This window comes from Mirounga angustirostris, unplaced genomic scaffold (assembly GCF_029215605.1).
Source record: "Mirounga angustirostris isolate CCGP_5_RB_7025 unplaced genomic scaffold, mMirAng1.0.hap1 SCAF_3, whole genome shotgun sequence".
Classification (NCBI taxonomy): Eukaryota; Metazoa; Chordata; class Mammalia; order Carnivora; family Phocidae; genus Mirounga; species Mirounga angustirostris.
Genome location: NW_026991711.1, coordinates 929192 through 943798, shown reverse-complemented (window position 1 = coordinate 943798; position 14607 = coordinate 929192). Strand labels below are relative to the sequence as shown.

Sequence of the window (14607 nt, the reverse complement as noted above, 5' to 3'; positions counted from 1 at the left end):
TCAGCTGCTGGGCTGTGGCCAGGGCGGCCCCTCCAAGCCAGCTGTTTTGGGGTGGGAGGCAGCCGTCCGGGCTGTGTGTGTCCTGCGTACTAGGAGCCCCAGAGGCTGCCAGTCTCTCCCACTGCCCCCCCTTCAGCACCACCAGCCCAAGCCTGCAGCAGCAGGGTCCTGGGGGGCAGCTTCTCAGAGATCCACGCATGAGCTGCCCTGTCCCCTGGACATATGAGCTCAGAGACCCGCGGCTGGGGACCAGAAGCAGGGCTCCCCTCAGAGTCCTTTCCCCCGGTGGACCCTCCTCCATGAGGTGGGGGTGGTGCTGCTGGCCCCGGCTGCTGGCGGCACAAAGCCCCGAGCGGCTTTGCTCGGGGACAGCAGTTGTGGGGGCGCGTGGGAGGCTAGAAAGGTCTCCACATCCTGAAGATGGTTCAGCTTCTTAAGTCTGTGCACCTGTGGGTCAGTGTCCCCAATGTGGTGGCAGACGAGATGGGTATGCAGGAGGGGTGTCCTGGGTCCTGGCATGTGGGCAGCCTCGCTGTCTGCTTCTGGAGTCAGCTCTCCCTCAGCGTGTCCCCCGACACCCAGGAGTGGTGCAGGGACCCCGAGGAGGAGGGCTCCTGCCTGGCCCCGTGTAGGAGGCTGTCCAGGGACGGGAGGCTGGGAGGGGGGCTGCTCTAGTCCACAGGGTGGACTTGGCCTGGGAGGCAGCTTTGCAGGGGACTGAGAGCACCCGGAGCCAGACCACGGGGTTCACCCCGTCCGTGCTCATCTGCTGTGAGACTTTGGGCAAGTGACTCAACCTCTCTGAGCCTCCATTCTTCAACTCTGGGCTGGAGAGATAGTGGTCCCTACCTCATGGGGCCGTCATGAGGATTAAAAGAAGTAGATCTGCCCTTGGCAGCCCCAAAGCACAAGAAATTCCTTTCCTAGAAAGAGGGTCCTGGCCTGGCCTGGGAGACAAGTTAATGTTCAATTCCTTTATATGTGTGTATGTATGTATATGTATATATATGTACATATACGTATGTATGTATATTTTGAGTAGGCTCTACACCCAGCATGGAGCCCAACACGGGGCTTGAACTCATGACCCTGAAATCAAGACCTGAGCTGAAACCAAGAGTCAGACGCTTAACTGACTGAGCCGCCCAGGCACCACCACCCCCTTGTATTTCACTTTTAATTTTATTTATTTATTTTTCGACTTGGGCTGTTGATGATGGGTTTTTTGCTGCATTCTGATCAATGCCTATTTGTGATGCTGGTCTTCCGATCACAACAGTGCAGTGTGGAAGGGACAAGGGGCGTGGGGCTGAGGCCCTGGGGCCTACCAGTGGCTGTGCATTTGCATAAACGCGAACACTCCGCTGAGGGCATAGGGCCCAGCATGGTGGGCTCTGCGGCAGAAAATGGGTGTGTTTGGGCCGCAAGAGAGAATGTTCTGGGTTTGGAAGCTCAAATGAGGTATGGCGTTGTGAGGTCTGATGAGGAATGGCAAAGGGAACCTGCCTGTCATGGACAACAGGGAGTCCCCACCAGGATCAAAGCTCCGTTTCAGCGAGAAGGGGAGACATGGGGTCGGGCAACGAGAGTGAGAATCCACAGTTACCAAGCACTTGGTGGGTTTACAGGATCGGCCCATTTCCCTCTCGGCAGCCCCAAGACGGGGACACTGTTTGGGTGCCCATCTTTAGAGGAACGGAAATTGAGATGATCCATGGTGCCTTGAGGAGCCGCCCCCTTGGCAGTGCCTCTCCTGGAGAATGGGGTGGATTCTGTTGGTCTGGAGGTTGGTGGTGTGCACAGTGGAAACGAATGTCTCGGCCCTCTGCTCTCCTGCATCAGGAAGGGTGAGAACCCAGGTGACAGTCTCCGCTCAGGGCTTCTGAGGCGGTGTGAACCCCTCCAAGGAGGGTGTGGCTGGTTGGTTGGGAGGGGAAGTCTCAGCAGAACACCTGTTGTGGACAGAGCTCGCCCGGAGATGCTCTCTCCTCTCCTCCCTGTCGTGGTCCCCCGGACTCCCACGGCGGGCCCAGGATGGAGCGCACCCCCACAGCGGACCCCCGGACTCCCGCGGCCGGCCCAGGACGGAGCACGCCCCCGCAGCGGTCCGGAGTTCTCTGAACTCCTGCGGCCGGCCTAGCACAGAGCCTGGGAACCAGGGTTTCCCTCGCCTCGCGGCTTCCTCGCTGGCCTGCCCAGCCCGAACCAGGCAGTTGGCAGGCAGGGTGTGGGGAGCATGGCTGCTGTGGAGCCCCCACTCCTGGCAATGAAGCTCAAGTGACAAACAGACCTTCTGTGCCAAAGAACTAAAGCAGCTCCGAAGACAGTTCTCTGTGGGGCGGCCACACGGCTGTGAAGGGGGATCGTGGCTTTTCGCTGTGTGTCCACGCAGAAGGGCTACTCCGGATGAAAGCTGATGCCTGTGTGTGCATTCACCTGGAAGGCCTCTGCCGTGACTGAACCCGACTGGTGTAAACAGCTGGAGCGGGGGGAGCACCGAGAGCCAGCAGCGCCCCTGCCATCGCCCCCTGAAACCTGAGGCAGAAGGACACGTGGACAGCCCTGGCTTTGTTATGTAATGTGTGCAGCCCGCAGAGTATTTCCGGACTGCGTCATTTACACTTGCTCCGTGTAATTCTGATTTTCATTTAAACCCGGAGTGGCTTCCTCACTATGTTCGCAGATTTGGAAATTAGCAATTCAAGTTGGCGCCTCGGGCGTGCCCTTCTTCCCTCCGCGGACTGGCTGGCGGAGGCAGTAGCTGGCTCTGCACGATTGGCTTGGATGTGGAGTTACCCGACGGAAGCGGACCTCCCCGCTCCCCACTGTGACTCAGGCCCGTGCGCTGGGCTGAGGCAGGACGGAGTTGTCGTTCCACAGCGACTCGGCGTTCTCTTGACCACAGATGTTGCTATTGCAAGCAGCCATTTCTTGCCTCCCGCTTGCGACAGATGCTTGTGAGCCTGCGGATGCCTCGGGGATTTTACACTCCCAAAGGTGTAGCAATGCCATCAAGAGCGATTTTATAACGTGGACACACAGGGGGACCTCAGATGCCAGGACTGAGGTGACGTACGGATCATAAAACCGGTTTTGGAGGGTTTAGCCAGCTGGTCAACCCGGAAAGGACCACGATGGGTGACGGAGCTCTGGGAAGGGGGTCTGCCGGGGTCTTTGCGCCGTGAGATGGCTGGTGTGGGGCTGGGAGTGTGAGCAGCACACAGGGGGTCATCTGTCCGTCTTTGGATAAGAGCACGTTCTGGAAATTGCCCGGGCAAGGCTCAGGGAAATGCTGCAGTCTGCTTAGATGCTTACTTGGCATGCGTTTCACCATGCAGGGTGGAAGCCGCCCCAGGATTATAGGAGTGTAAGGCTTTCTCAGAGCTTACACGACAGCCCGTGAGCCTGCTGCACATGCTAACTGCAGATCTCTCTCCCCGTTTCAGCTTACAAGATGCTGGCATTGGATTCATCCTGGTCATAGACCGAAGGCAGGACAAATGGACCTCGGTGAAGGCATCAATCCTGCGAATAGCAGTAAGTGTTGGTGCCCAGGCTCTGTGACACCTCTGCTCATCCCCTGGGCCAGGTGACAGCACTGTTTCTGTCCTAGCCACCCGTCTGCTGGGGACAGCTTGTGTTCTGCCGGCCCGCGCTGCACGGTGCACCAGCCCCCGTGGCCTGAGGCAGGGCCAGGGGCCACGTGGGAGCCCACAACCCCCTGGGCTGCTGGAGCCACTGGAGTGTGTGCATGCATGTGCATGTGTGTGCGCACATGTGTGTGCGTGTGCATGTGTGTGCATGTGTGTGCGTGCATGTGCGTGCGTGCATGTGCATGTGTGTACTCTAAATGGTTCACTCTTAGCAGGCTTGTTATCATTTAAAAACAGTCCCACCAGCTGGTTTGTTCTGACACTGAGTATGGGCGGTGCTGAGGATTGAACGTGTGTTTGCTCTTAAATGGAGCACACAGTCCTTAATTAACAGGACGTCCGATGTCGTACAGAGACTCTTCAGGCTACATGTTTGAAATTGTATTGAACAGCTTTTCCTAATTGAATTTTTCCTTTCCAAAAGGGCTGTTTACCCTTTAGTTCTCCAACAACCCAGACACCTCGACCTTCCTGGGTACCCATGCCCGCAGCCAGGGACCCCCGCGGCCACCTTTCATGCGCAGAAGGGCAGCTGCTCTGCGGATCCTGTGTGGCTGTTTTTAGCCTGCAGTGATAATTCGGGAGGGAAGAGTTAAGTCAGCAGCTTCTGCCCTGCCCACGAGCTCCATGTGGAGCACGTCACCCACGCTCACTCACGACAGCAGGGGGACCCACAGCAACTGTGGCCGGGCTCGATGGCCGGGACAGCTCTGCTGCTCCCAAGCATTTCTTAAACACCTAACCCCCGGGTAAAATCCTGCTAACCTCTTGCTCGGTCTTGAGTTCAAACCGTCTTTGGTTGCTGACCAGAGAGGCAGCTGTGCTAGGCTCTGGGTGGAACGGAAGAATCGCTTCCTCCCCCGCAGATCGCCTCACTCTCCGTCCTAACAGCAGTTAGAGGCTTGCTGTCTGCTCTCTTACACCTGCATCAGTTCGGCGCAAACCTGGCCCTGGGCTGATGGGTCCCACCTTTGTCTTTCCGAAAAATATCTCCCTGCACCACCCAGTACGTGTCCCGCTCCTCATCCCCACCCCCCACACGTGTGTCCCGCTCCTCACCCCAACCCCCACACGCATGTCCCCCTTCTCATCCCCACCCCCCCAAACACATGTCCCACTCCTCGTCCCCACCCCACACACGTGTGTTCCGCTCCTCGTCCCCACCCCCCACACGCGTGTCCTGCTCCTCGTCTACACCCCCCACGTGGGTTTCCTGCTCCTGGTCTACACCCCTCACACACTTCCTGTGCCGTCATTTATCTGAAACAAATCAAAGCACTTTGAAATGTTTCAAAAGAAGTAGACTTGTTATAAAATTAGCTTTTGCTTTAAAATCTTGTGAAGCCTACAAAGAACTTTGATATGCCATGAGCAGTTAACAGCCAATGTGTCCATTTCATTGTTTCAAATTTTAAAATCAGTTTGCATGTGACCTCACATGGCAGGCTAAATTAAGAATTAAACTGTAAGAACCACTGGGTCAGATGCACAATAGACTTAAAAATATTCCTTAAATCACTACATTAGTCCTGGGTTCAGTACCAAGATGTTCCCAGTCAAGTATGTCATTGTTTCAGAAGGTAACGCTGTTATAATAACAACGTTTTTCAAATTTAAATACTCTCTCCAGGTCTTCTACGTTTATCTAGCCCTGACCTAACACGTGCTCAGGCACGTCATCATGTGGCGGTCACGGGCGTCTCCTCGTCTGCACACACGCCTGTCCCAGGTGGGACCTCGTCCCAGCACCACAGGGATCCCCTTCTCCGGGGTCCTCTGCTCCTCCTTCTCCCCCGGCCTCCCCGCCTCCCCATCTCCCCACAGCGCAGTGCTCCGTGTGGCCTCCCGCCCTGGAAGGCACCGCCACTCCTGCCTGCACATCTCTCGTTCCTGGAAGTCCGGCCCATCTTGCCGCGGCAGGCACCCAGCCCAGGCCCCGGGCGAGATAGGTTCTCCCTGCGTGTCTCTTGAGGCCATCGGTCACTCCTGGTTAGACACAGGAGCGTCCCCAAATACAGGATAGTTTTTTAAGAAAGAGATGCATTACTTTTAAGAACTGAAGTAGCCTGCGAGTGCCCCCTGCCGTTGAGCCGCGTGGCCCCGGGGCAGACCTGCAGGCGCCAGGGGCGCAGAGCCCTCCTCCCGCCAACGGCCATCCCGGTTTCCTGTGTCATTGACTTCGTGACCAGGTGGATTCTCAAGTGTGCTGGCTCATCTTTAAAACTTTGTTTTGTGAAAATCAAAACTGAAATGTTGATGTTTGAGTTTTAATGTTGGCACAAATTTGTACACAATAAAAACAATAAGGTTTTAGAATCTCTTTTTTCCCATAAGTTTTGGGGTTCCCCGGTACTGGTTTGGAAACCCCAGAAGTTAACATTTTCCCCACATACTTGTCAAAAATTTTCTTTAACTCCTACTCTTTTTATTACATGAATTTACTGATCCCATGAATGCCCAAAAATCTGTGCATGCATTTAGCACGTTTATTGAGACTCTGTTATGTGCCTGGTCCTGGGCAGGCATTGGGGCATGGGAGACGTAAGCGGGGAATAAGCATTAGAAGTGTCCAGCCAGGTGGGGTGCAGACAGCTGACAGATGCTGTGATGTGGGTTGTGAGCTGCAAACACGCAGGGGTGCCTGAGGCAGCGCCGGGCAGTCCTGCAGGGAGGTCGGGAGGCTGCAAGCCAGGTCCCGTTGCCCTGTGTGTGTGTCCCATCGCTGAGCCAGGGTGTCCGGGGTGAGGCCTCCACCATGGCTCTGCGGTGGGGACGGGAGGTGGGAATGGAGCTGGCACGCTTGTCCCCGTGCCCGAGAGCGGGCTGGGGACGGAGTTGACCCACTGACGCTGTCAACTGGGGCTGTGGACCCAGACCACCAGCTTCGGTGGGCCTGTGCTTCTGTCTGGGGGGCTCTGGGGAAGCCACCACCTGGCACCAGCCCGGCCACCACCCTCGAGAGGGGTTGGGCCCCAGGGCCGGTGCTGCCCCGTGGACGGCCCCCCCGAGTGCCTAGGCCACGGTTGGCGGCAAGCTGGTGGCACGAGGGCTCCCTGGATCTCCAGATGTGCTTGGCCGCCCGAGTGCGATGCGGCACGTACATACAGGCGGTCATTTGGGGGCTGTTTTTAGCCACCATGTGTGCCAGCTCCTGAGCGGAGCCTTGCCCGTGGCGAGGCGTTGTTTCTGTTCGGAAGCCTTCAGCTTGGCTTGCAGGAGAAAAATAAGGGGCCCAAGTCCAGAGTCCCCAAAATCAGGCTTGCGTGTCTCCTGCGTCAGCTCTGGCGGGGGCGGCGGGGGCGATGGGCGTGCTCGCCCGTCCCAGTCGTGCTCATAGCTGGCGAACAAAGGGGCAAACCAGGAGCCGCGGTGCTGAGGCCACGCCCGTTCCGTCTGCACCATCTGCGGATGAAGGTGTCTTTTGGAAAATACCCAGGCATGCTCCTCTGGGGCTCCGTTTCCCATTTTAGCACTTGCACTACACAGGTGCGTGCGAGGGTGGTTGTGAGCACCTGGGGATTTGTACCGGAGTGTACGTATGACCTGAGTCAAGCTCATCTGTGTCCCAGAGCGTGCTGCTGAAGAAGGTTCCAGCCGAAGGCGCTTTCGGTCTGCGTGGGGCAGGGCCATGGCTCCTGCCTGTGAGGCTAGTGCTGCCCGCGTTTGCAGGACAGGTAGAACGTGAAGTGTCCAGGGGTGCAGGCCTTTAGGTCACCCAGTAAATACTCCAACGTGGCAAATAATCTCGCTTTAGACAAGCTAACGAGTTCCTACCATGTGCTGCTTGCTAGTCTAAGCACAAAGTGCTGAGTACCGATGGAGGTGAAGACGGGAACAGTGTGAGCACCAGGAGGGCCTCTTGGTGGAGGTGATGCTGGATGCACAGGAGCCTCTAGGATGTTTATCCAGAAACCACTTCACTCTCTCTCTGTCTCCAGATGACCTTTGTGTGGCCATCACGCTGTGGTGTTCCTAGGTCGGAAAGTAAACAATATCACTTGACCTTACAAAACCTGTTGCAATCCTTCTTTGATCACGGAGGAATTTTGCAGCCCTCATCCCAAATCCTTCTTCCAGTTCCCTGTTTGTACAGTAAAACGTCAACGGTGTTTTCCCAGCTCTTAGCACATACAGTTGATTCCAACCCAGAGAAAGTTTAGTTACTGTTCTTTGTGTTCGAAATATGTGTTTGTGTAGATCATTAACGCCTTGTCACGTGGCCAGGATCTTATGGCTACTCTCGTCCGTGGAAGACTCGGGAAGTTAGAGAATCGGAAAGACCAGAGCAGAGGGAAGGCAGGAGAGGGGGTGTTTCCCGCCTCCGCCAGCTGACGGAGCTGTGGCCCCCGTGGCCTGCGGAGTTAATCTACGGGAAATCTCAGGAGGACAGGCGCAGTCCCCTCTTCTAAGTCCCAGCTCTTGTCCTCACATCACAGCAGCCGAGAGGAGCAAACGAGGGGGATAGAACGGTACTGGAATTTAGAAGGGATGACTCATTGTCGCCTCCGAGGGGGCTTTCCTTAAATAGTGGTGGCCAGCTTCACGGGTGCAGCCGGCTCGCGGACAGCTGGGCCGGAACCTGCCCCGGAACCTGCCCGCGGGGCCTCCCACCTTCAGCGCTGCTCCTCTCACTCTTTCCTGTCCGCTCAAAGGAGCCCAACCGCGAGGGCGCCCCCGCGTGGTCGGGAGCGAGGATGGGCGCCCTGCTCCGGGGGCTGCTCCAGTCCCGCCCCGCCGGCCTCACCGTGGGCGCCTGGTGCGGTTCGCTGGCACACGGGCGCCCTCGGGGTGCCCCAGGCCCGGCTGCGGCCCAGTGGGTGCACGCGGCCCCGTGATGAGCCCGATGAGCCACAACTCAGCGCCCCGCTGCCCACGTCCTGTCCCTGGCTGCAGGGGCCGCGGGGGGGGGGGGGGGGGGGCCGAGTGTGAGCACCGTCCTGGGGGCTCTGGGGACGACGGAGCCCGCAGGTGTGGGGGGCCCTCCCGCAGAAGCACAGGGCCGGGGACGCAGCCCCGAGTCACCAGGAAGCGGTGGAGCTTCAAACCCCGAGACAGCACAGGGGCATCCGCAGACGTGGCGGGGAGCGCGTGGTGGCCCGCGAGCGGCGGCCGGGACGGGGCCGCAGGACGGTCACCAGCCATCGGCGGCCTTGGGTCAGGGGCACGTGCAGCAGAGACGCAGGGGTGGGAACCGCGTGTTTGGGGGGCAAACCTGAAGAGAGGCAGGGGGCAGGTAGGTGTCCCCTTGTGCAGTGAGGCCCTCGGGAGCGGGGGCACTGGGTGCGGGGCGGGGCGGAGGTCAGCAAGGCCGCCGCAGGCTGGGCTCTGGACTCTGGTTTGTTTACAGGATGCAGAAGTGTCTGGAAGGTTTGCTCAGGACGGGGTCGTGATGCAGCTGATGCCCCACAGGGGTCCCAGTGGCACTTGGTGGGGAATAAGCTCAGGGCAGCGGTCGGGGGGGGCGGGGGAGCGGAGCTTGCTCGGGGAAGGAGTCCGGGGCAGGAGCTGGAGGGACAGTGCCCAGGCCTTGGGACTGGCTGTGGGGCCCCAGAGGAAGGCGCAGGCAGGAGAGCCCGGGGTGTGGCCCGAGCACTGACTGGTCACTGGCACCGGCAGGGCGCCGGCCTGGGGCACCCCGGTACCCACGGGTCCAGCTTTTCCTGGCTTTTCTTCTGTTCCAGGCACTTGCTGTCACGTGGACATCAGGCCTGGCTTCAGAGGCCCCGGGGGCTCACTCAGGGCAGATCCAGCCTTGGGGCTTTGGGGGTGAGGCCAGGACCCCACCGGCAGCTATTCTGACCTGGGTGACCCTGAGGCCTGGGGGTCAGGAGCAGCTGACCCGGGGCCCCCGCTCCTACAGCACCAGCTTCTCCCAGGAGCTCCAGCCCGTGAGACCCACTGGACCAGACGCTCGAGGGGGCCCCAGGGCTGAGGGCCATCCAGGGGCGGCACCTGCTTAGTGGTGGTTCACACTCAGGGAGGGGGCCGCACCAGGCAGTGACTGCTTCCCGGGGCACACATGCCGTCGGGGGCCTGCTGCCAGGGCCTCACAAAGACTGGCGGTGTGTCTGTTCCCGAGGACGCCTGCCGGGACGGGGCGGGCCAGGGGGAGAAGGCCGGGAGCCTGGGGCTCACGTGCGCCAGTCCTGCCCAGATTAGGGTGGATGTGAGGGGCCCCGGGTGTGGCCGCAGCCGGAGCGTCCATCGGCGGGTGGACGGTGAAGACGCTGAGACGCTCGGGTGTGTGGGCTGCGGGGAGCGCGGCGGGCACAGCTTCCCAGCAGGCTCTCTGGGCAAGCTGGGGTCTCCCGCCCCGCTCCGTGCTCCTTTGTCCATTTCGGGCTGTGCCGATCTTTGCTATATATCATGTTTCAGCTGCATTCCGCCCAGTTACCCAGAAATCAAACTCCGTTCCTTCAGAATGTCTTCTTTTAGTAATGGGCTCTCCCCGGAAATCAGCATCTAGGAATAATCGGCACCTAGAATAGGCTTTTACTAAGTATCTGTCATGCCTCGTTTTTGAGGGTTCGTGCAAGGACGGCATGCTGCGTGTGCGTTACGAGTGTGCGTTGGGAAGGCACTTTTTGTCCCTGTGTTACAAATGGGGAAACAGGCACAGGGGAGGCAAGTTGCCCGAGGTCACGCACCTTGTAAGCAGAGCTGGTAGCCGAATATATTCATGTAACTATCTAAAGGCGTGTCCACTGGGGTGTGAGCTTTCTTCTATCTTTGTTTTAGGAATACGTCTATGTGTCTCTATGGCTCTGTTTTTATTTGACAAGTGTCTTGGTTCCCTGGGGCTGTCCTCCCAAAGCGCCCACAGAGTGGGGGGCTGGAAACGCCTAAGCCACTGCCCCACGGTCTGGAGCTGGAGGTCCGAGGTTGGTCCTGGGGCCGCGAGGCAGAAGCTGTCCCTTCCCCCGCTTCTGGAGGTTTCTGGCGATCCCTGGCACTCCTTGGCTAGACGTGTCCCCCGTCTTCACACGCGGCGTCTCCCTGGGTGTCCATGCCCAAGAGTCTCCCTTCCGTAAGGACCAGGCAGATAGGCTTAGGGGCCTCAGTAATGAATGACCTCACGTAAACTTGGTCGACTCTGTAAAGACCGTGTCTCCAAATCACATCCTGAGGCACTGGGGTTTGGACTTGACATGTGAATTTGGGGGGATGCCATGCAGCCTGGAACAAGTGTCATAAGCTTTTGATTTTACAGTTGATAACCCACATCGCATGCTTGCCCCGGCAGCGTGACCTTCTCCTTTTCTTTTAAGAAGGAGGCTGTCTCTACAGAGCCTGGTGTCAGCAGCCACTTCTGTTCCGGCATGACGTCCTCCCCGTCCAGACCACGCCATCAGCTGCAGGCGTGCGAGGACCCCGTGCCCAGACACACGTCTGCCCACGGCCCTTCTGTTCTCTTGCAGGCGTCCTTCCCAGCAAACCTCCAGCTCGTCCTGGTTCTGCGCCCAACGGGGTTTTTCCAAAGGACTCTCTCTGACCTCGCGTTCAAATTCAATAGAGATGACTTCAAGATGAAGGTGCCGGTGAGTACGTCCTGGTCGCTCTGCAGGGCGGACTGAGTGGGAGTCATGCACTCTGGGCCCACGCTCGATAACGGAAACTCTCAGGGCGCACCCCCGGCAGGCGGGCGCACAGACCGCGCGGACCCATCAGGAACTGCTGTCCTCTCACACGGCCCTTCCCTCCTTTCCGCTCCCGGGAAGTGCGTGTCCACACTGGGCCTCGGACGGGTACGGGTCACTGTGGAGGTGCAGGTGTGAGAGCCGCGAGTCTAGAACATTCTCGCCGAGCGAGGGTCAGGCCGAAGAACAAGAGAGCCCAGCAGGCTGAGAGCCATCGTCAGCCTCCGAGTGAGGAACAACCAGTCCCCGGGGACAAGCCAGGGGCCAGGGGAACGGGGCCAGTGTCCCCAGGCCTGCAGAGGGAGCGTCCAGCGGGTGGGTGGCCCTGCCTCATCTCCTGCTCCGCGGCCCCGGCGGCCCCGAGAGGGCACTCCCTGCCGCCAGCCCCCATCCTTGAGAACACGAGGCCGTGTAGGGTCCCTTAGACAGGTGCCGCCAGGAAGCCTGTTTCCCGTGAAGCCTGCTCGAGTCTCACCAGCTCCTCTGGGAGCAGCATGGGGCAGGGGGCCGCCAGGCAGCACCCCCCCAGGTGCATTTGTTCTCCGGGAAATCACTTGTTCTCTGTTGCAAAGAGGACGAGAACGTACGGGGCCAGTCCCAGGAGCCTCGTAAGCTCCCGACAGTATCTACCAGATCGCTTTGGCCAACCTGAGGGTCCGTGGCGGTGGTTGTCCGTGAGGTCTATACCCGCTCCTCGGTGTACAAGATGCCGGGCGCTCTGCACAGTCAGGGGACGTGAGTGAGGTGTCCCCGGCTCGAGAGCAAGTCGCACTCGGCAGCCCTAAACCGTGGGCTTCGGGGTCTTGGGGACACCAGTGCACTCACTGTTTGCAGGCCTGGATGCTTTTATTTCTGATGGCCCGTTTCCTGGGGATGGGCAAGGACAAAACCACCGAGACACCGCTCACGGTGGTGTCCCAGCATGAAAGCCACCAGTGCCCAGGCTCCTCCAGCCTCGTGACACCCGGGTGTCCAGCCTTGCCCTACAAGGGGCAAGTGAACCTCGTTAGCAAGGTCTCGACACAGACGCGTCCGAGGAAACCAGACGGGGTCTGTCCTAAGGGTGGTGGTCTCCCCTGCAAATGGCACTATTGGGCCAAATCCCCAGTGAGTTCTCAAAATCATCGCTGGCTCTTCAGTGTGCTGATCCATTTTAGATAACCCTTTAAAAGCGTAGAAAACATCCTCTCAAGAATGCCGTTGTTAAAACGCGTTCACTTTAGCAACATGTCCGGTGTTGGTGCTGTGTGCTGACCTCGTGCTGGACAGAGAACGTTAAGAGAAACGGTCCCTACACCTTCTCTGTCACGAGTAAACATACGTGGAGCGTGTGCAGGGTTTAGGTGAGATGCAGAAGTCATGAGGAAGGTGGCCAGGCTTTGGTCATGCGGGTCGAGAGACGGGGCTTTCTGCTGGAGGGGCAGAGAATCCTCTCTGCTGAGTCCGCTGCCCACCTCTGGGACGTTTCAGCCTCTTCTGCTTGAAGGCCATGGCTCGCAGGATCTCAGCGGCCTGTGGACGGTTTGGGCTGCATTATCCTCTGTGGTGGGGCTGTCCTGCAGGGGTGGGATTCAGCAGCACCCCCACATCGTGACGATCAGAAACATTTCCAGATGGCGTCAGGCATCTCCTGGGCGATTAAACCAATACGGCGTTCAATAATACACAAGATGGTGTCCGATACCATTTGGCCTAAACCTCTCAAGACCTGTTTTGTAGCGTCTGTCCGATGGCTTGCCAAGCAAAGGCTATGTCTTTACCCAGAACTCATGGACAGAATGTCCCGGAAAGGGCAAGAGAGATAGACAAGCCTGTGTGCAGCGCTTCCTGGGTCCCACGGAAGGGCACCTGTGATGAGCCCACCGGGTTTCCGTGGGCATAGGGACAAAACGACGTCCTTTCGAGTCAGAGTGCTGCTCGGTTGCCGCCAGGAGCTCCCCCGCCCGGGAGCCAAGCGCACCTGTGGGACGCCTGGTGCTGGCTGTGTGCCCAGCTCTTGTCGGGGCTCGAACGCCTGCCTTCAATGCCGAGATCAGTCATCGCAGGCCCATTTCACGCTGGGGCACAGAGAGAAGGTCGACCAGCCCGGAAGTGGTAGAGCTGGGAGTTAAGCCAGGGTCCAAAGCCAGACACCTCCTGCCCGCGCAGCCACCATTAGGGACCAGCGGGAGAGCGTCGCTCCTGGTCCGCCGGGTGGTCTCTTTATGGGGGCGGCTTCTTTCCCCCTCCAGGTCATAATGCTGAGCTCAGTACCAGAATTACACGGTTACATCGACAAGTCCCAGCTGACCGAGGACCTGGGTGGGACCCTGGATTACAGCCACACCAGGTGGCTGTCTCACCGCACAGTGAGTCCTCCGGGCCGGCCGCACACGGCGTGTGCTGTGGGTCCCCCTGATCCCGACTTGATCGGCTGAATGGCTTTTGCATGACGATGCTGCCTTTTCCAAAGACATGTTCCCAGTACCTCAGTTCTGTTCCCCAAGAATGAGGAGATGGTCTCAGTGGACCTCAGTCATCTAAAGAAACAACATGAGTAATAAGTTCGGGAGTGGTTTTCTCTGGGCTCAGAGACAGAACAGAAAGGAAAGCCCCTGGGTGGGGGAGAGACGGAGCACAGAGTGACTCTAGCTGATGAGATCCCGCATAGACGGTGCCCGGTACGCTTCTGGAGGAGTTGTGGGGCTCAGGAGCTGGCTGGGCACTGCCCTGCCCCCGCCCCGAGCATGGCCACGCGCTCCGCACCGGACGCCTGCTTTCCGGGCGGCAGGAGGATGCACGCGTGCACAGCTCGGTGAGGGTGTTTTCCTTCTTCCCAAGGCGATCGAAGGTTTCGCCCTCATGGTTAAGCAGACAGCTCAGATGCTACAGTCCTTCGGGACCGAGCTGGCCGAAACGGAGCTGCCCAACGACGTGCAGTCGACGAGCTTGGTGCTCTGCGCGCATACGGAGAAGAAGGACAGAGCGAAGGTACGCGTGGCTTCTGTGCGGGACGGGGACGGGCATCGGGCAAAACCGAGCTGAGGCCACGTCACAGGCGCGTTTTCGTGCCAGTGAGCCGGCGAGCTCTCCGAGGACGGAAAGTGCTCCTTCTTGAAAGTGGCCTGAGTGCCGCAGGGTCTGAGAGCAGCCTCCCTCTGAGCGGCTCCCGGGCGTCCAGACGGCCGGGCCACTGGCCATGAGCGTCTGCTGCTTGTTAGCACAAGCAGGGCAGGATGTCTGCCCGCAGTTCCCAGACAGCAGGTGGGGGACTGTGGGCTGACCCAGGGGACTGCATCGGTCTGTACGCTAGCCAGCCACACTCCCGGGGAGCCTGA

The 14607-nt window shown here is 59.1% G+C and overlaps 1 protein-coding gene across 7 annotated transcripts in view; it reads left to right on the top strand.

Annotated features, from left to right (window-relative positions):
* Positions 1-14607, top strand: part of MCF2L (MCF.2 cell line derived transforming sequence like) — a 96600-nt gene that overhangs the window by 57848 nt on the left and 24145 nt on the right. For all 7 annotated transcript variants that reach the window (XM_064585884.1, XM_064585885.1, XM_045869740.3 and 4 more), the window contains exons 4-7: positions 3447-3537; positions 11072-11191; positions 13522-13638; positions 14111-14260. In XM_064585884.1, the coding sequence (XP_064441954.1) occupies positions 3447-3537; positions 11072-11191; positions 13522-13638; positions 14111-14260 (478 nt within the window). The remainder of the gene's footprint in view (positions 1-3446; positions 3538-11071; positions 11192-13521; positions 13639-14110; positions 14261-14607) is intronic.